The sequence below is a fragment of the Pezoporus occidentalis genome, unplaced genomic scaffold (assembly GCF_034315485.1).
Source record: "Pezoporus occidentalis ecotype Australia unplaced genomic scaffold, CSIRO_AGI_Poc_V1 ctg215, whole genome shotgun sequence".
NCBI lineage: Eukaryota > Metazoa > Chordata > Aves > Psittaciformes > Psittacidae > Pezoporus > Pezoporus occidentalis.
In genome coordinates this window covers 576954-597334 of record NW_026914018.1, presented here as the reverse complement: position 1 = coordinate 597334, position 20381 = coordinate 576954, and the positions used below count along the sequence as shown (strand labels likewise).

General features: G+C 42.1%; 1 protein-coding gene and 1 non-coding gene across 2 annotated transcripts; one reads left to right on the top strand and one right to left on the bottom strand.

The window, feature by feature from the left end:
• Positions 1–5974: 5974 nt before the first annotated feature.
• On the bottom strand, positions 5975–10643 carry GLRX5 (glutaredoxin 5). The gene is made up of 2 exons (XM_062619870.1): positions 10319–10643; positions 5975–6754 (listed from the first exon to the last, which is right to left on the bottom strand). Exons 1-2 carry the CDS (start codon positions 10626–10628, stop codon positions 6576–6578), a joined length of 489 nt encoding a protein of 162 aa, XP_062475854.1. The 5' UTR covers positions 10629–10643; the 3' UTR covers positions 5975–6575.
• A 2431-nt stretch (positions 10644–13074) lies between these two features.
• Positions 13075–13345, top strand: LOC134164299 (small Cajal body-specific RNA 13). Its single transcript, XR_009965090.1, has one exon. It is a non-coding gene; the product is annotated as a small Cajal body-specific RNA 13 (non-coding RNA).
• The last annotated feature ends 7036 nt before the right edge of the window (positions 13346–20381 follow it).

Sequence of the window (20381 nt, the reverse complement as noted above, 5' to 3'; positions counted from 1 at the left end):
TCTAACAAAAACTGCCTTTGCTCTAGCCTACTGCCTTACTTCCAGGGAAGGCATGTGCAAGAAGCTGGATGACAAACTTAGAAGCCCTTCCCTCACTCCTAAACCAATCAGGATATATAAGATTCCAATTCTGGGTTTGATACTTTTAGTACAAAAGCCCAGAGAAGCTTGTCAGGAAGAACCATTTAGCAAAATAAACCAAACGAACAAACAAAAAAAAAGAGCAGCCAGACCTGACCTGCAAGTTACTCTGGTTTTCCTCTATCCGTGAAACAGCACAAAACCGGTGCCAACAATTGCATAGTTCATTTTTACTTTAGTTTTAATCAGTTAAAATGAATAAAAAAAAACCAAACAAAACAAAAACACCAAAACACAAAAGCAAAAACCCCAAGCAACAAAACAAAACCAAACAAACAAAATCCACCAACCACCCAACCCATTATTTAAAAATAAAACCTGACTCCACTTAGCTACTTCAGTCCTATTTTCTGTGTAACTAAAACCTGTTCTCCCTAAGAAGCAGGGAGTCAGGATGGGCCTCAAGTACTTAAATCAGTCAGAAGTTTCTATAGCCACAATCAGGCCAAATAGCAGACAGCAGTATTCTAAGACAGAACTATTCAATGAAACAAGCAGCATCACAACAAAAATGTTAAAGCCAAATAATGAACAACAGCCTCTTCCAGAGCAGTGTTTTCATCTCAATCTTTTCAGCCAAAAGGCAGGCTCAACCCACAGTCCCGCACAACCAACAATCCAAAACCTTCCAACTCTCTTTACCTTGGGCACACTGTAGGAGAGGAACTGGTTCGAGACCATCTTAAAAATCTGAACGTGCACAAGTCCATGGGTCCTGATGAGATCCATCTGCTGGTCCTGAAGGAGTGGGCAAATGAAGCTGCTAAGCCACTGTCCATCATATTTGAGAAATCATGGCAGTCAGGTAAAGTTCCCAATGACTGAAAAAAGGGAAATAAAACCCCCATTTTCGAGAAGGGGAAAATGGATGACCTGGGGAATTACAGACCAGTCAGTCTCACCTCTGTGCCTGGCAAAATCTTGGAGCAGATTCTCCTGGATGGCATGCTAAGGCACATGAAAAACAGCAAGGTACTTGGTGACAGCCAGCATGGCTTCATTAAGGGGAAATCCTGCCTGACCAATTTGGTGGCCTTCTATGATGGGGCTACAGAAGTGAAGGACAGAGGTAGAGCACTTGATGTCTTCTAGATGGACAGCTTTCAACACTGTCCCACACGACATCCTTGTCTCTAAATTGGAGAGACACCAATTTGATGGATGGACAGCTTGGTGGATAAAGAACTGGGTGGATGGCCGCACACAGAGAGTTGTCGTCAATGGCTCAATGTCTGGCTGAAGACCAGTAACGAGTGGTGTCCCTCAGGGATCGGTGTTGGGACAAGTCTTGTTTAACATCTTCGTTGCTGACATGAACAGTGGGATTGAGTGCGCTCTCAGCAAGTTTGCCAATGACACCAAGCTGTGTGGTTCGGTTGATACCCTGGAGGGAAGCAATGCCATCCAGAGGGACCTTGACACCCTTGTGAGGTGGGCTGATGCCAACCTCATGAGGTTTAACCATGCCAAGTGCAAAGTCCTACACCTGGGTCGGAGCAATCCCAGGCACAGCTACAGGCTGGGCAGAGAAGAGATTCAGAGCAGCCCTGTGGAGAAGGACTTGGGGGTGCTGGTTGATGAGAAAAATGAACATGAGCTGGCAGTGTGCACTTGCAGCCCAGAAAGCCAACTGTATCCTGGGCTGAATCAAAAGGAGTGTGACCAGCAGGTCGAAGGAGGTGATCCTGCCCCTCTACTCTGCTCTTGTGAGACCTCACCTGGAGTATTGTGTGCAGTTCTGGTGTCCTCAACATAAAAATGACATGGAACTGTTGGAACAAGTCCAGAGGAGGGCCATGAGGATGATCAGGGGACTGGAGCACCTCCCGTAGGAAGACAGGCTGAGTAAGCTGGGGCTGATCAGCCTGGAGAAGAGAAGGCTGCGTGGAGACCTCATAGCAGACTTCCAGTATCTGAAGGGGGCCTATAGGGATGATGGGGAGGGACTCTTCATTAGGGACTGCAGTGACAGGACAAGGGGTAACAGGTTAAAACTTAAACAGGGGAAGTTTAGATTGGATATAAGGAGGAAATTCTTTCCTGTTAGGGTGGTGAGGCACTGGAATAAGTTGCCAGGGAGGTTGCGAATGCTGTATCCCTGGCAGTGTTCAAGACCAGGTTGGACAGAGCCTTGGGTGATATGGTTTAGTGTGAGGTGTCCCTGCCCATGGCAGGGTGGTTGGAACTTGATGATCTTAAGGTCCTTTCCAACCCTAACTATTCTATGATTCTATGATACTATCTTTCCACCTTCATTCATGGGGGCTCTTTAACAGGCAATGTGTATCTTGTAACTCATGAGCATTTTTTCCTCACACAATCCTGTAATACAGATGCTGAAAAACCCCTTGTAAGATCTGGTTTCTGCAGAAGGGACATGCAAACCACATTAGACGGGGATTTATTGTTCAGGCTTTCAGCACTGCTTTTTAGTATCACCCTTCTTAGATGCAGGCACTAACAGGGCCATAATGGGATTCTTGGGGTCAGTTCAGGAGAGATTTTCCTTGATATGATTCTTTGATTTCATGTTCCTACACTTGATTGCTTTGTTAGCATTGACAGGCTTCTGGAAAAATCCTGCCAAAGATTCCTAACCCACTTTTTAAAGAGACTCGCAGAACTGAGAACATGAAAGTAAATCTCCATGCTGTCACACCCAAATAAAGGCAAGTATTTCAGGGTATTTAAACAGTATAAACTTTTTTCCCCCCAGAGTAGATAAGCAATGGAGAATATTGACCACATCCACACATTTGCTAGCTAGCAAAATTAAGGCAAGGAAAAAGTCATCTGGCTGAGAAACACATTACCATGAGCTGTTAACAGCTCATTTTCTCCGAGAAACAACTTTTGGTTTAACTGATTTGAATTCTCCCAAATCAAAACTAAAGGCACAATAACAAGTGTTTGTAACCTGCTTCCTTCTGCCCACCAGAACCAGTCCAAGAAAAGCAAAGAAACCCTACCTGGTCTTCAAAGGCTTAGGGCAGCAGACAGTTTTAGAATAGGAACAGTCTCATTTGCTTAAATGAAACTACCTTGCTTTATATGCAACAGGTGAGGAGTGTTAGAAGATGCAGAGGATTAGCTTAATTTATGATCTGGTGAATAGGTTGGTCCACTCAGCTCAGCCTTTTACAATAGGAGGAGCACCACCAAGGGCATCCTCAGAATAAAATTAAAATAACAATGTTTTCCAATTCGGCAAACATTCATAATACAATCCTATAATAATATAAAACCAAACATTGATAACAGTTTACATGCACTCCTCTCATTGTAAGCCATCAGCAGTGCAACATGACTGAAGCGAGTTCAGAAGTCTCTCACCAAAAGAGCAGCCAAGCCAGAACGCCTGCCCAGTGCAACACACAGCACAAATTGTGGGAATTGAACTTCACGGTATTTTGGAGCTGGCAGTTCCATACAACCTTGATCTGTAGAAGTCCTGCAGGAGGCAATGTGCACAGCCCTGACACCTGCCATATTCTTAGCCCAGCAGATCAAACTCAAGAGCAGGTAGCTTTGCTTCTTTCTTTACCAAAGACAGCAAGGGCAGCTCCCCATATTTGCCCCCAGCTAGCTGTCCTTCCCTGCAACTTCAGCCAGCCTTCCTAAGCTGTGTTCCTCTTCCATCATTACCTCTTCCATCTCCACCTTATTGCAGAGTATCCAGGGAAGAGCAAACAGTAGTGCCAGTGGTTTTCCCATCTTTCTCCCCCCTCCTCCTGTGACAAGCTACTACTCCTGGGGAAAAAAAAAGTCATCCTTTCCTCCACACAACCCTTCACATCCTCCCAGCCAGGGAGTCCCCATGGATCTTCCCAGCTAGCACCAGCCCCCCAGTATTAGCTCAGCACACCCACTGATTTGTTACCTCAGACTCCAGTACTACCAGCTGCCTTCTCTCATTGCCAAGGAGCACATCAAAACAGGGGCAAATTTCTCCTTAACAAGAGGCATGTTTGGTTTTTTTTCCACACACACACAAAAAGTCAGCTTATTTGCAGCAGCATTCCTTTTGGATTGGAAGCACCCTTTTTGCCTCTTGTTGGTGAGCAGAATACTGAGGAAAAGTTGGTGAGCAGAATACTGTCCATCTCCTAAAATGGATCAACCTAACCAAGCTAGTTTACTTCCTGTAAACTCCCCAAATAAGCCATTTAGCAAGCATCTTAAGTTTTATAATCTGACATACTACGTACGTTATGCCAAATGTTAACCAATTCAAAAATCTAAGGGGAGTGAAGGAAGTAGGGAAAGTAAAAAAACTGTTATAGTTTCTGTATAAGGAAGGAATTCATACTGGAAAAAAAAAATGCTGCGGAAAGACTTGACAATGCTAAAGTTACCTTTATGTTAAACTAGCAGATAGTAATGAAAAATATTCAACTTTCACAGAAGAATAAAGAAGAGAGCTCTATGAAACAGCAGATTTGTGGGTTTGCTTTTTTAGATTTATTTAGTAGCCAGACTAAGAGTTAACCATTGAAGCAGATTTTTTTTGTCCTTACTCTTCATTTAGTGTGTATATCCATTTCAATACATCTTTTTGACATGAATAACTAAAGACTTTTGAAATTCACTTATTTTCAAAACATACTTTCAGAATGGCAAAAACCTACTCATGAAGATTAACCATAAGGCAACTTATTTAATTATTTAATTTGAATTCAAAGAGACGTAATGCTGAAATGCTCAGAACTAACCATAATCTGTACATAAAGCTCCACATCTCATGAATGGGGCTGTGGTGTATGAAGAAAAAAAAAAATCTTGCACTTGTATCTCCATGCTCAACAGCCACAAGTGACTGCCTTAGAGTGCAATTTACTCATACTCAGTGGTCACCCGGTCACATCCAGGCAGCTGTCACAAACAAGTGAATACACAGAAAATGTACAGGCTGTATTTAATACTGGTGATACTGATCGCATTGTAACTGTACAATAAGCTTATTGTAACCAGTTTGGCAAATTCTGCAACAAATATAGCAGTATAGTTGCTCCACTGGACAGCTTGCTCAAATGGACAGGAGGTATTTAGAACCGGAATCTGCATCAAATCTCTCTTGTCTACCAAGTTCCAATCCTGACTTTCACTGACCATTTAATCATTTTTTCTTTCTCTAAAACTAACCCGTGCAGTGGAAAACATTTTAGGTTTCAAAACAAAAGTAGTATCAGTTTCATTAGTCATTTAAAATGACAAGGAACTATTGTAGACAATCAACATAAATACAGTTTATTTCCAATAATTTTCCTAATTGACATGCAAACTAGTTTATATTAATAAAAGCAGAAACAGCTTGGTTAGTTTTTAACCTTAGCAGTATTGCTGTACAGCTGAAGTTACACGGGTCAATATTATGTTTTCACTTAGAGAAATGTGATTAGTTAGGCATTGAAGACTTCAGGGACTTTCCACGAAGAAGTATTTATCTATTCAGTAGCCTCTCTGCTGCACTCATCTACATGAAACGTTTCATCTGTGAATCCCACATCTGAAGACCCTGTTCTTCAGAGCACAGCAGTCAGGAGAAAATAACTTGGAAATACAACAAATATAAAAAGATAACAAGTAACTAGCAAATAATACAAGATTACAGCAGTAACTGCAGTATTTTCCTGTACTATTTCAAGATAGAATAATGAAGCCTTAAATAATTCACACATTTTAGCACTGACACAGAACTTATACACAGTACATAAGCAGGGGGAAAGCTACTTTGCAAGAGGTAGAAAAGGTTTTATAAAATCTGAGGCACAATTCTTAACAACCTTTTAAAAGCTATCAGAAAGTTACAAAGTAATAATGACCATTATACATGTAATCTGTATAAACCTTTATTTTTACCCTTTGGAATGAAAGTATATTTCATGTACTCTCATATAATTTTTCTCTCCTATATTGTTTGAAGACTATTTTTCTCCTATAGCATGTGGGATTACAGAAGTTTTACAGACTCTCAGGAAGTCTTACCACAAGGAGCTTATGGCAAAACGAATGCATTATTACTTGACACTTTCTCAAAAGGAGCAAGGCAGTGCAAACACTGTTTGCGTAGGTTTGTGTATCAAAGAACAGAGAAACACACACTTAAAATCCATAAAAATACAAGTTCTTTTGGTTTACTCCCCTCAATCCAAGAAGAAAATGGTTTCAGAAGTGAACTTTTTCCAAACACAAATTTCCACAAATGTAAGCTTTACAGTGCAATGGTTATACTCAAATTTTCACAATATCCATAAATCAAAATATTGATATCATTACATCTACCATGAACTAACAGACATTCACAGAAAAATCTTAGCGTCAGTTCCAACAAATGCCTTCTTTGAGCTGAAGTACGTAAGGCTTTACTGGTAACAACTTCTTATCTAAGATTTGCTTTATTCCTCTCACAGCATCTTCCCCCCCCCCCCCCCATTTTACTTTTTGTCTTGGTCTTTTTCTTCATCCAGAAGTGCCGAACGGATTCCTAGCTTCTTCAGCTCTTCTACGAGATCTCCATTCTGATGCATCTGGAGGAGTATGTCACAGCCACCAACAAATTCACCATTGAGGTATACTTGTGGGATGGTAGGCCAGTTGGAATAGTTTTTTATTCCTGCATAAGAGGGAAAAAAAAAAAAAATGAAAAAAAAAGGAAGAGTATTAAAAGTTTTCTACCCTCTTCAAATACTACAGCATTTTAAACAGAATACATTGCTTCCACCTCAAAATACTACTGATAGTTTCATTTCTTTCCAGTTGAGGCAATAATTTATCTATGTAACAGGAGCACTATCAGAAAAAACTACATTACAGTTACGTTGGTCCTCACTCCAACTTAAAGATGTGGCTGAAAGATACAGAGTCAGCTCCTACACTAACTTCGAACAGGAGCTGGTAAAATGTAGTTCCTCTTTTCTCTCACAGGAAACAAACAAATATGATTTTCCAATAAATTAAATGAGAGATATTGGAAAATATTGAGAATTGTTTACATTCAGTTATCCTTTACATTTTCCAAAGGGACTTCAAAATACTTTATGTTCTTACTAAACTAATACAGTCACATTTACTACTGCAATTTCAATTGCAAGATACATTCACCCCTCTAGGAGCCTTATGAATTTCAAATTGCTTTATCTTTCATTGCCAGACCTTACAGCCCATGGGAGGGGCACAAAGGCTGAAAGTCTCTTTGAAAGTACCCATTAAACAAAACTGAGCTTGACTCACAGTTATGAAAGTACACAAGAAAAGTTTATACTTCTTAGAAGACAAATGCAAGACCATTCAAAAATACCAACTGATTAGCTGGTATAAACCAAATCCTGACTTGCACTTAAAGATATCACAAAAAATTGTACAGAAGAAGCATTATATCTAATTTGGCACTTTTTAAATGATGCTTCACACAAAGCCATTATTTCTATATCAGAGGAAATAGTCAAATTCTACATCTGCATGCTCTCACACCAAGCCCACCAGCACTTGCTAGAGATACCGAGTTTTGAATTAACATCTTTATACATTTTCAATACCCAATACCTGGAACTTTTCTACCAAAAGCACAGAAGCCCATATAGCAAATTTAAGCCTGCAGACAATGAAAGTGCCTTTATAAACCATCAGAGCCCATTCACCTGGGAAGTCACCCCTCTAAACAAGCAAGTACAAGCTTTAGTACAGGCTGTCAAAGTACTAACAGCAAATATTAGACCTGTACAGCAGAAAACACAAAGGAATTTGCTTTCCCCTTAGAAAACATTTTACCCTCTAAAGAGTCTAAAGGTAAACCCCAAGATGTATGAAGTAAAAAAATAACCATAAGCAAATTATGCTTACTTTATTGGAACTCAAAAACACTTGAAAGTGTTATATAAATGTATATACATGCACAAGTGCATCATGTGTGATTGGATTATTATTTTAAATGCATAAAAGATGAAATAGAGCTAATAATTCCCCTTAGTCAAAGGGGAATTGGCCAATCCCCCCTTTAGTGTGTTTAAAAAAACTACTAAAATAGTAACTTAGAAAAAAAAAAAAGCATTCCTAACCGCAAAGTACACCACCAGCCAGGAGATTTTGACTTCAGGTTTTGTGTCTGAACACCACAACTAGCACTTCAGACTTGCCTGAATCACCATCTCTCCAATACACTGCTCTTCCTACATATATGTATAAGCATACATATGCATAGCAAGTTAAGTTCATTTAAGCACATTTAAGATACATTCAGGCCCTCAGTGACACGGTTTAATGGTGGACTTGGCACTCCTGGGATAAAGGTTGGACTTTATGATCTTAAAGGTCATCTCCAACCTAGTTGATTCTATGATCTAATACAAAGCTGATGACCAACTCACATACAGTAATCTCCTTACAGACCAATCTTTAATTGATGTATTTGGTATTTTTACAGCCAAAGGTTCAGCATCCCCTCATTAACCCCACATGCATGCAATGAAGACTATGTTTACAGAGAGGGTTTAGCAAAGTGTCTCATTCTGCATATCTAACTTTTCAGAACCTGAGGTCAGATCCTGGAGGAGACTAAGAGAGTCTTCAGGCGGTCACTGCTAATCACACTTGGCAATTTACAGAGCTACAGCTTCCAGTAGACCTGCCCCCTCCTCTGTCAGAGACTGCCATCCAACAGAAGCATGCACATACTGGCTTTTTAGGGTGCAGTAGGTACACAGTTGAAGCAGTAAGACAGCCTCCTGGCCTTGAAAGGAGTTCTTCAACTCTTCAGCACTCCAGCACTGGTACTGGCTCTGTCACTCGCCGCACAATACAACAAACTATATCAACTCATGCACCCAGCAATGCAATTAATAAATCAAGCTGTCTCTCCATGCAGTCAAGACAAGTGTCAAAGCTGGTTTATAAGTTTCCTGTAGTAAACCGTACAATTAATAAATTCAGATAGGTAAATAAAGTTTAAAAAACTACCATGACTTGCTCAACTGCCAAAGGTAGAAGAAGATTTACTTGAACAAAAACATTTTCAAAAAAAAACATCATTACACCCAAATTCCAATACTTAAGCTTTTATACCAACTATTACACCTTTGAACTGCACAGATTGGAAAAAAAAACCAGCCTTTCAGCTAAACGCTACTGAAAAACTCAATTAGTCAAATGATAACAAAAACAGGGAAGGAACTCACCAGATACATGCCAGCATGTGGCTTTAAAGCACTTTTTTGTATGTTCTGGACAGTAACTGTTAATGCCATACACCTGGCAAGACTAGCTACTATGTAGCCATTTTGGTTTGTTTGGGGCTTTAAAACTTTCTCAAATAACCACACAAAACCTCAACAGTCAGCTATTCACACAGAAGAGGGAAAAGAGGAAAGGCATTACAAAGGCAGAGTACTAGCTTTCTACAACTGACAAAAAATGTACATGGAATAGCTTCTACCACTTGAGTAGTAATGGGGAAAATGTGCAAACGATTAGCATAATTTTGTACTTTATCAAAGGAACCCCACAGTCTGTGCCAGCAGGGAATCAAGAGGTACAGTCCAAGCAATTAATGAAATTTCACCACACTGTTGCAAGGGAAGATGAAATCTGTAGGGGTCTTTTCACGCAGCTATGTATCTCTTAACTAGGCAAGGCAGTGTGGTATGAAAAGCCTGATCACCCTCCTAAACGTAACCGCATTGGGCTGATAACCAAGACGCTCTTGGACCCAGTAAGGGTAGCAGAAACGAAACGGGACATCCAGACATAGCAACCTCAATAGCACATCTCTATGATATGCTTCAAACTCCACAAACCCTAAAACCCTGGCACATAACCCAGCAGGGGTTACAAAAGCAACCAAACACAACAACTAAGGAAAAGACAGAACACCAAACAAGAAAGTGAGCAAAACCAAGCTATGCCCGTGAGAAGCAAGCAGGGACTGCCACAGCGCTCCGCAGGCTATCCGAGCAGCCCACGGGAAGGCCAAAGCCCTCGGGGTAACCCCGGCAAGGCTGCACAGGCCGGGGCAGTAGATCAACACTCCGTGGTTCTGGCTCTGCCCCATTAACAGCGACCTTACACACAGAGAAACAAGGGGCTGGCTCGGGTTATGAGTCAGCCCCGGCAGCGGGGAAGACGGCACCCAAAGGTGACCCCCTGCAGCCACTGCCCCCGGCCCCAGCCCCGGCCCGCCGCTGACCTTGGCGGAGGTCGGGGTCCTGTAGGACGTCGTGGGCGCGGTAGCCCTCCACGCCGTGCAGGCGCAGGATCTGCACGACAGCGTTGCTGAAGCCGCAGAGCGGCTGCTCCGGGCTGCCCTTCATGAACACCACCACCGGGTGCTCCCGCACCAGCCGCTCTATCGCCTCCCGCGACCCTGAGCCGCCGCCGCCGCTGCCCTCGGCGGCAGCGCCGCCACCCTCCCCGGCCGCATGACTCAGCGGGCGCCCAGCTCGGCACCGCACGGCGGCAGCCCCCAGCCGCCAAGCCGCACGCATCGCTCCACTCATGCCGCGCAGCCACCCAGCGCTCCCACTGCCGGCCGCAAGTCACCGTCACCGCCTATTGGCGGAGACCACGAAAGGTCGCGAGCGGGAGCGCCTCCTACACATAGGCTTAGTCACCTGCCAATCAATACTTACAGCCAGTTGCATGAAAACACAGTGAACCTCGTCCCACCCAGCAACCCTGGGGCTATCTTGCTTTTCTATTTGTGGAGGCAACCGCGCTGCTGCAGTTCCACTGGGAGGAGGACCTGTCAATCTAACGTGATCCGCTTAATCCCCGCCTCTCGCGGTCGCGATTGGTCAGGCTTACCCGGCGCGGTACGTTGCTCGGGAAGCTTCGGGGATTTGTGATGAGTGTGCAGCTCTTTCCGCTTCCGATTAGAGGTTGAGCTCGTGGTGGCGGGGCTTAACCTCCTGTGGGGATGGACGTATTGCATTCCCGTGCTTTCCACGAAGCCGTCCAGTTTCCCCTTGGTTCCTGTGCCGGCTTCATGGGGTGGTCGGGGCGCAGCCTGAGCCATGCGGCGGGGAAGGGAGAGCGGGGGCGCTTGCCGGCCTGTCGCAGCCGTGCTTAGCCGCTGCTTTCGGGACTGGCGTGTGGGCAGAGCCTGGGGGCTCCGTGGAGCCGTGAGGGTGGAGCGGTGGGGTTCTCTGTTGGAGCTGGGGGATGTGCTGCTGCTGCCTGCTCCTGCGGTGGGGTTTGGAGCTTTATCCCACTGGCCCTTTGGCGGTGTGGGCGGTAGGGGTGCTCCCTGGGTGAGAGTGCTAGCGGGAGTCAAACCACTGTTGAGTGGCTGAACGGAACCCGGGTAGAAGGGGATTACAAAGGGACGGGCTACTCTGAGATATTGTCTGCCTGTGCTGAGTGATGCGCCTTGGTGGTGAAGCGCGTTCAGATCTGCGAGTTGTAGCGGTGGAAGCATGTCCTTAAAAGCGCAGTGCCGCTGAGTCGGCACCTTTTGTGACCGGAGGCAGTGGAGTTTTTATGTGGGTAGCTGACAAAGTGCGGGTGGGTGTGTTTCCTTGGTGGCTTTGGCTGTGCTTAGTGACCTGTTTGGCTGCCTTCTCTTGCTCGAGCTTGGTTGTTTTTTAATGTGATTTTTGTGATTAACGTGGTTTTTTTTAATGTCAAGAGGGAGAGATGAGAGCAAGACTGGCCTGGCTGGCTGTATGTGCAGAGGGGTTGGTTCAGTTGATGCTAGCAGATGCACAGAACTGCCCAGCATCAGCCAGAGAAGTGCTGAATTTGGAACGTGTCCAACTAACTATGCTCCTGAGCAGATGAAGTATTCTTTCCAAGAACTTGGAGCAAAGCATGGAGTCTCCTGCACCAGCCAGGTCCATCCTGTAAGTAGAAGAAAATATTGAAAGGTTTTCCTCTGTGCTAAACCACAGTCTTGCAAATAACAGAAGTGTATTTCTGAGTATTAATCCACATTGCAGCTCAAGGACCTGGCCTTTTGGTATATTTAATGGCCATTTGTATTACTTGCATTTGTAAGGAAAATCTTTTTTCCACCCAGCTCTGCTCATGTGAGAGTTTACAAAAGAGACCAGTTTGTTTTAAGTGTTCAGAAAGCTGTTTGCTAGTTTGTGATTTTTATGGAATACAGGTGATGCTTGAGTGACAACTTGGTTTTCATTTTCTGTGAAACCACCTTCAGGCATGTTGTTGTCCTTTATTTGAATTTAATTAGAACACATTCCATGGGAAATTGTGGCAAACTTTCAGTTTGTCATCCCATGTGAATAGTTTCTGAATAAAAAAGTGTTGCTGTAGTATTTGAAAGTATATCTGATGACAAATGCTTCTATTAATGAATCTAAAGGTAAAGTTCACGTACTGTTGATGAACATTGTGCATTTTGTGCGTTAGTATGTGTTGTTTTCAACAGAACATCAGAAGCCAGGCATAGTCACGCTGATCAAGCCACAAAGAAGTTACTGTTTTCTGTGGTTTATATGTTGTAATTAATATGGTGCGCAATATGAAAACACTAATCCAGTATCCAGTTCATGCCAGAGAAAACTTCAGTAAATTCTGCAAAGGAAAAATATGTCTTTCTTTTTGTTGAACTGATGTGATATACGAAGACAGATGCTTAACAAATGTGAACTGTGATAGCACAAGTTGCCTAGTTTGTAGTTTTAATCTAGCAGAAAGATTCCTGCCACTTTAAGATCCTGGGGAGTCAGAGGAGAATGAAATGAAAATTGAGTAAAAAGAAAGAAATTTTTCTATTCTTAAAAGCACCTAAACGTCTTCTTTCAAAAAAATGTTGGGCTGTAAAAAGAACTTTGCATTACTTGCCTTCCTGAATTTCATTCTGTCTATTTCTATAAGGACACTGTTCTTTATAAGGAAAATAAGGACATTAAACTGAAGTGAAATAAACCCTCATGATTATATGCTCCTTCTAGAATAACATAATCATAGTTGCAGTTTCAGACTCTGTAGTCTAAGAGGTGCCCTTGGTTGTTAGTACTCTGGGCATACCAGGATTGCAGAGAGAGCACCTGTGTGAGGAAGCCGAGGCATGCCTGTAAGAGTCGCAGCAGCAACATGCGCAATATTCCTCTAACATCACAATTCTGTTGCCACGGAGATAATGACTTACCCCATGTCATTATTGATCTGTCAACAGTAAGAGCAATTTTGCAGTCTGATATTGTTTAGCAAACTAGAAACAATTGCTGAACACTGAAAAACTGCTACAAATGTTGAGAAAGATTCTCAAGTCTGTGTATGGGGTTAAATAAAAGTACTTGAATTTAAAGTTAATCACCGTAGTTTCATGAGACTGGCCTGTGAGATAATATATTTAATATGGTCAAATGCTTTTGGAGTATGCAGTATGCAGCATTATACTGGTGGATAAACACTTTCCCTACTCACAAGACCTAGAACAATTAGCCAATGTACACACTAGAACCAAAGAGATAATTATTTGTTACCTCGTCCAGTTTTCTATCAATCTAAGTGAAACTTGTTATATTTTCCAGATAATGATTTAAATCAACTGTTCAGAAGAAATATTAATGGGAACTCCTGTAAGACTCCTGACATTTTGCTGATGTTCCTGTTAGAAGACCTATCACCTCATTTTAAAAACAGTAATAAAAATGTCAGTATTCAAACTGCAGGGCTAAAATGCTAACAGTCAAACATTAGGTTAGTTCCAGGCATCCTACTGGTGAACAGAACTACTATTTATGAATTGGTGGTTTGAGGTTCTTGTACAGTGCAGAAGAAGGTAGGCATCTAAGAATGATACTGTCAGCAGAAAGATTTTTGTTTACTTTTTTTAAAAAACAGGAGGGCTAACTTAGCTGATGAGAAAGATGAGAAGTCCCATTTCAGCATATCAGAACAGGACAACTCTTTGTGTCCAAGTCAGATATCTGTCTGTCTTTCTGACTTTGTGATAGTGCCTGGAAATGAAGTCCCTTATTGTGCCTTAACAATTGAGCTCTACTTGGGTGCGTTTATTGTCTTTTGAAGCTTTTTAGTGGGATGGCTGCAGCTGTTCTGCATGCCAGGTCAATAATTTCCAGGTAACACGTGGCAGCACAAATATATCCTCAATTTTGAGAGCATTAAGAATGCTTAAAATGTACTTACAGTGCTGGACTACATAATTAAAATTTGTGTGGGATGCCTAAATTGTGAACACTGAAGAAAAGCCTGTGGAAAGTTCCTGGTTATTTTGAAGATGTGCTAGTTTGAGAAGTTGTGCAACAAGCAGCAGAAATGTAGAAGTGATGCAGGACTTTTACTGGCATAGAAGCTCAGGTCCTATGGGAAACTGATGTTTTGGAATCTGAGCTGTATCTAACTTCCAGTTTTGGATCTCACCTGGAGACCTATAAGTAAATTTGTTTCTGAACTAGATGGGTAGTAATATTTCTAGATTTACAGCATTAACTTTAAGATACAATAGATGAAGAATATGTACAAAGTACCCTAAGTCAGTTTAACTGATGGGTGATCTACATGATCTAAGGCAGTTTTTTGACTTGGATCATGTAAGGATGCCTTTGGCAGAAAGAGGCCATGCTAATAATCACAGGAAAAATGTGAGTCCCACATTTACCAAATAGAATGAAAGATCATGCTAAAGTTTGAACATGGACCTTTAAACAAGACACTCTCCAAGCTTGCTTCTAATTAAGAGATTGTGTATACGCCTTTTTGTAGTAACACTCTGCTTTGTCAGTTGTGAAGCTCTCCTGGAACCAGGACATCTATGAACTTTCTGTGATAGAGTAGAATTATTATTTGGGATAAGCAGGGTCCTTACAACTATTCTGACTGACCAGAATCTTAGATCCTTCTTCCTTACTTGCAGATGGTAGTGGTGCTTCAGTTTTTCAGTATTCCAGAGGAAGCATAATTTTATATACTTTTAACTTTTATGCTGAGCTGAAAAATGTTACATTTAATGAAAATACCTCTTGCCTCTTTTTACCCAGGAGCTATGGATGTCAAAATCTTTCACGGGCCTAAAAAAACCTGGGCAAAGTCAAGAAATAAATTGATCTGCTAAATATACGGATACTGTTATGGGATCAAGTGTTGAGCCATAGAAAGCTAGGGACCAGGATTATAACCATCTGCATGTCCTGTTCCTTGCTTCCTGTGCATTCATGTTTGACCAGTATAACAGAAACAGGATCCTGGGTTCTGAGTTTCTGATTTAACATGGTATGGTAATTTGGACAAATTGTAATTTATTTAAAATATGGGAAATATCTTCTGGTCTTTCATAACTGTGGGAAAACCCCAGGGCACACTTTGCCTGTAAAAAAGATTCTTGTGCCCCAGTTAAGTCCTACTGGCATACTCTTGTGTATAGCTAGGATGGCAAGAGTGCTTTTGTCAGCTTAGCTTGTTTTAAGAATGTGCAGTTGCAGTGTGGCAAGAAAAGCTCCGATTAGGTGTTTCATGCCCAAGAAGGGGCTCCCATAGCTCAGGTCTGTTGGCTGGTGAGCCTGACTTACCAACCTCACTAAAATGGCAGGCTGTAGTAACTGGATGTTTGTTGCCTCACAGAATGATTACAGCTGTTCTTGTTAAGCACTTTTGAATTCCCTTATTTCTTCTATGTAAAGGTTTTTTTTTTTAAGAAAAATACAGTAAGGTATCTTTTTCTGTCAGTTTGAGAAATTCATCTTGTTACAAAAACTTGCCTCAACTTTAATAAACAGTGCTGGCCATCTGATTTTCTCCATGGCAGAAGACATGTAGTATCAAGCATGTGTCATCACATGTGAGTTTCAACTGTATGAAATACTTCTTCAAGTAAAAATTAGTGTTTTGTGCACATAGCTGTATTTGTAAAGTAGACATGTTTGTTGTGGAGAATCTTAATTATAAAGTATTTTTAAATATTAGTATTCTTGAAGTTGTTAGTACAATATTTCAATAAAGGCTTTATTTTTTCATCACTCACATTTTAGTCTTTTTGGTTTGGGTTTTTGTTTGTTTGCTTGTTTGTTTAGGAATGTGTGTATACTTTTTAGCACATTTTTAAGTTTTCATGACATTGCTTTGAAAAGGAACTATAGTCCTTTTCAGTGCTGTGACCCTAAATCACATGTACTGTGGTTGCTTAATCTTTACTTGACAGATCTATAATAAAGTATTTCTGGGGAGCCTGGAAGATTTTTGTTAAGCCATTCATCTTCAGTTGCAGTATTACCAATGTAATTTTATATTAGTATTTCAATATAAATAAGTTCTCATTTCTATAAAAAATGTAGAGGGTAATTCTCATACCACATGCTTGTGGAAGTGCAAAAGTGCTATCTTAAAGCAGGGATGAAATAAAACTGAAGTACCTAAACTAAAGTTAGTCACTGCAACCAATGACACTTGTAAAAAGATGTTCCTACTCCCACTATTATTTATTAAAGTGTTGTGCAGAATAAAGTGACCCTCATCTAGCTTGCATCTTTTTGTATAGATCAGTTTTCAAGTTTTGATGTCAACTGGATTAGTTTTGACTAAAATTTTTCACAAGAGTTGCACAATGGTTTGTGCTTTGCTAAAGAGACCTTGAATTTGGATGAAGCAGATGTGAAGTGTGATGCCTCTCAGAAGACGGGGTGGTGTGGAATTTGAGGGCTTGAAACTTCTGTCAAAGATCAGTTCTCAGTATGGGCATGGAAACCTGGCCATCTTTGGCCATGGTATGAGGTTCTGCAGACTCCTGTTTGTATATGTACAAACTAAATGAAGCAAAATGTTTGCTGGGTTTTTTGGTGGTTGGGTTTTTTTTCCACATTGTGATACTGTTCCAGTATTTCTGAATTTTTGTGGGTTGGGCTAGAATCTGTTTCCAGTAATGAAAGTAAGAAGAGTATGTGCAAAGATGTGGCAGGCTGGGACTCAGGCAGAGAGGAACTACTCATCTGATGAGATAGCTATACTGGTTGCTCCTAGAGATGGATTGGATAGTGTCTCCTTTCCAAGCCTGTGTCTGTCCCTTCAGAGCAGAAAGATTCTCAAACCAGACATGTAAGCTAACAGGGACACTTGAGATGCGGAGTGTGAAGGGGAGAGAGAATGAGACTGACTAGGAATGTAGGGAAGGCTGTAGCAAAGAGGTTAATGGCATTGACAGCAGAAACCACTCGAGCAGCACTGGATAAAGTTAGGAATAGAAGAGTTTGGGGTTTAAAAAATAAACATCTGTACCACAGAAAAAGTGGGGAGGATAGGACTGAAAGGGCTAAAGTTGGGTCGTGCATGCAAAATAGGCTTTCCCAAGAGAATGGAAACAAAACTTTAAAGCTTTTAGGTGAGAATAGTAGCAGAATGTCTTGACCTTCTGTACCATTCATCACTGTAATGGCCATACAATGGTGATAAGCAAACTGCTTTTAATCTTTCATTCACTCCCTCCACAAGGTACTAGTCTCATGGTTTACCAGTGTGATCCTTGCCTTAGTGCTCCCAAAGATACACTGATCTGACATTAGCATTTAGAGTTTATGGCTCTTCATTCTTTACTGACTGAGAAGAGTTCTTATGTAGCAACTCCTATCTATGATCACCCAGTTTTCTGTTAAGCAATGTCCAACTTCTAGTAGCTATAAAACATCACACAAACCCCAAAACCCTGAGAAGACCCGCTGTTGAAACCTGTCATGCCAAAGACATATGTCACTGGTATGCTGCACACAATGTTTCTCTGCCCACAAATGCTGTTCCTCCCACCTAAAGACTGCCATGTGACTCATTATTTGATTAACAATTTTACATTGCTGTACCCAAGCAAACATAAAGGGAAACATCCTAATACCTTGTAATTCTTGTTTGTCATTGGTTATGAGTGTGAATAAATGGGCGTATCATGCTAATAAGAGAGAGTAGCTACCCTGCAGCATTATAAGTTATTCTCTGTTGCTGTAAAGATATCCTGTAGGTCCTCTTATGGGATAAATCATGCCAACACCATTGTTACTTCTGCATTATTTGTTGTGTTCCGCCCAGTCTGTTGGGTATTCTGTTCATCACAGGAAATGTCTGTATATTCACTGACAAATACTTGTGGTTTAGTTTAGGGGCTGAACCAACTGCTTCTAAAAATACATTTGTTTCCTCTAAGGAAGGAGAACTAGAGCTGCTGCTCTTTCTTTTTCAAGAAGCCCCTCCACCCTTCCACAGTGCTTGCAGTCATTCTTACCTCTCCTTTGTTGTTTAGGTGTGGTGTGTGGGCAGCTTCATATTATTTGGTTAATGCACTGAATGCTCATTTACTTAATGCCTGTGTATGCTGGTTTTTCTAACTCAGCATGTACAAAGCTGTTTGAGGTAGTAAAATCAGAGCTGTGAAAGCTTTCACATGGGGAAATGCATAAGAGGAACTTAATTCAAGCAAGGTTTAGATAGTGATGCACTGTCCAACACCAGCAAGCTTTCTCAATGCAGGGAGCTGTTTTTATTTTGGACTTAAAAGGTCTAGGTATACAAAGCAGTTTCCTAAGGGGTAGTTTCATAAGGAAACCACTCATTGCTGCCAGTGAGGGTAGCTCATATACTCACTGTGATGACAGCAAACTTTCACACTTCACAGATAAGATTTTCTGTTATCTATGATCTACCTATTCTAGACACATTCCTTTGGAGTCCAACCCTTTTGGATTGTGTACAGTTCCTCACACTATTCGAAAGGTCATTAAGAGATAATCAGCTCTAAATTACTATAGGGCAAGAGCAATTGCATAGGCATAGATTCAATTTTACACACTGGTGATACAAACTTTACTCCAAGTAAATAGTCTGTCAAAACCATGCTGGTAAATAAATTAGATTTTCAAAGCTAGATGATAGTCTTGTTTACAGAGGGAGAATAGAGCAGTTTCCCTCATAGTGACAACTTAAAAGGTCAGTCATCCCAAATTGTGCCATTACAGGACCCACTGTGGGCATTCGGTGCTTCGAGGTCAGAACCAGCTATGAAAGTACACTCCTCACCATTAAATTCTGACAAGATTTCCATTTCCCTTTTTTCCTGCTGGTGAGGAGTGGTAATTCCTGATGGTTTGTGAGCAAGTTAAATACAGACCTATCCCAATTAACGCAGTGTTGGCACATGGATGGCAGATCACCTTAAATACCTGGCTGTGGGCAGCCATAAGCCCATGGCAGCTCCCCTGGCTGATGCCACCAACAAACACTACTGATGGGAGCCAACCTACACCAGATGGTATTAGTAGGTCAAGAGCTGTCCTCCCCAGCGTCTGTGGGAGCTCACCCTCTCTTTCCTTCTGAATTACGTAATCTGAAGGCACTTGGCTGCAGTACTGGCATGTGTGGTCAGAGATTTTTATCGCAAACAACCCGTTCTACTGTACGTTAGGCAGGTGAACCGCACAAGTTACTGGCAGCAGGGGGCAGCAGTATAGCCTCTGCCGAAGAGCTCCGGTTTGTGGCTAATGAAAAACGAAGTTCTTCACACGTTCATTCAGCTTGTTTAGGTTATGTTACTGTTCAAATATGAAGAAGCTGTACGTTCTGTTCTCCTTCCCTGCCTGTGGCTCAGTGCACTGGTTTCGATGTAATTAGAACTTTCTGATACTGCAGATGGAACACAAAATGTTGCCAATTCACTGGTTTCTTTCTCTGAGTTACAGAACCGACACTGTGCCTGGCAGCACACCACTGCTGTTCCTTTTGCTTCTGATAATTACCTGAGCATATGCTGTAGACTTTCTGCTTGGATAGATTACAAGGGAAGGAATCACCTGGATCAGACTACTGGAAAGTGGTTTTGTTTCCTAAATTCTTGGTTGTTTCTTTCTTCCCAAAATGTCAGTTGTAACACCGTGCATCCAGATGAATTCCTGTTTGTGCTAACTGCAGTGAGTTGGGGTTGTTGCATTTATGTATAGCTGCCGGCTTGCTTTCTGGAAGTTCAGAAGGAACACTAAGGAATTTGCCCACGTGCTGGCATGGCTCGCTGCCGGCTCCCAGCATGGGTGAAGACTCTTCGTGGCCTGACACCCGCTTCTAGTGTTTGGTGACTCAGAGCTCCGAGACCCCAGACGCGGTACTGTGGGAAACCCGCGTTCGTCTCTTCTGGTGCGTTTTACTCCGCCAACAAGCAACAGAACACCAGTGCTCACCTGTGGCCGCGGACACCTGCCGGCCCCGGGTAGGGTCAGGGCCTGCCGGGACGCCAGTGCCCGACCAAGGGCACCCCTCACGGCGGCTGCCTGTGGGGTGGGGCGGGAAGGCGACGCGGGCCG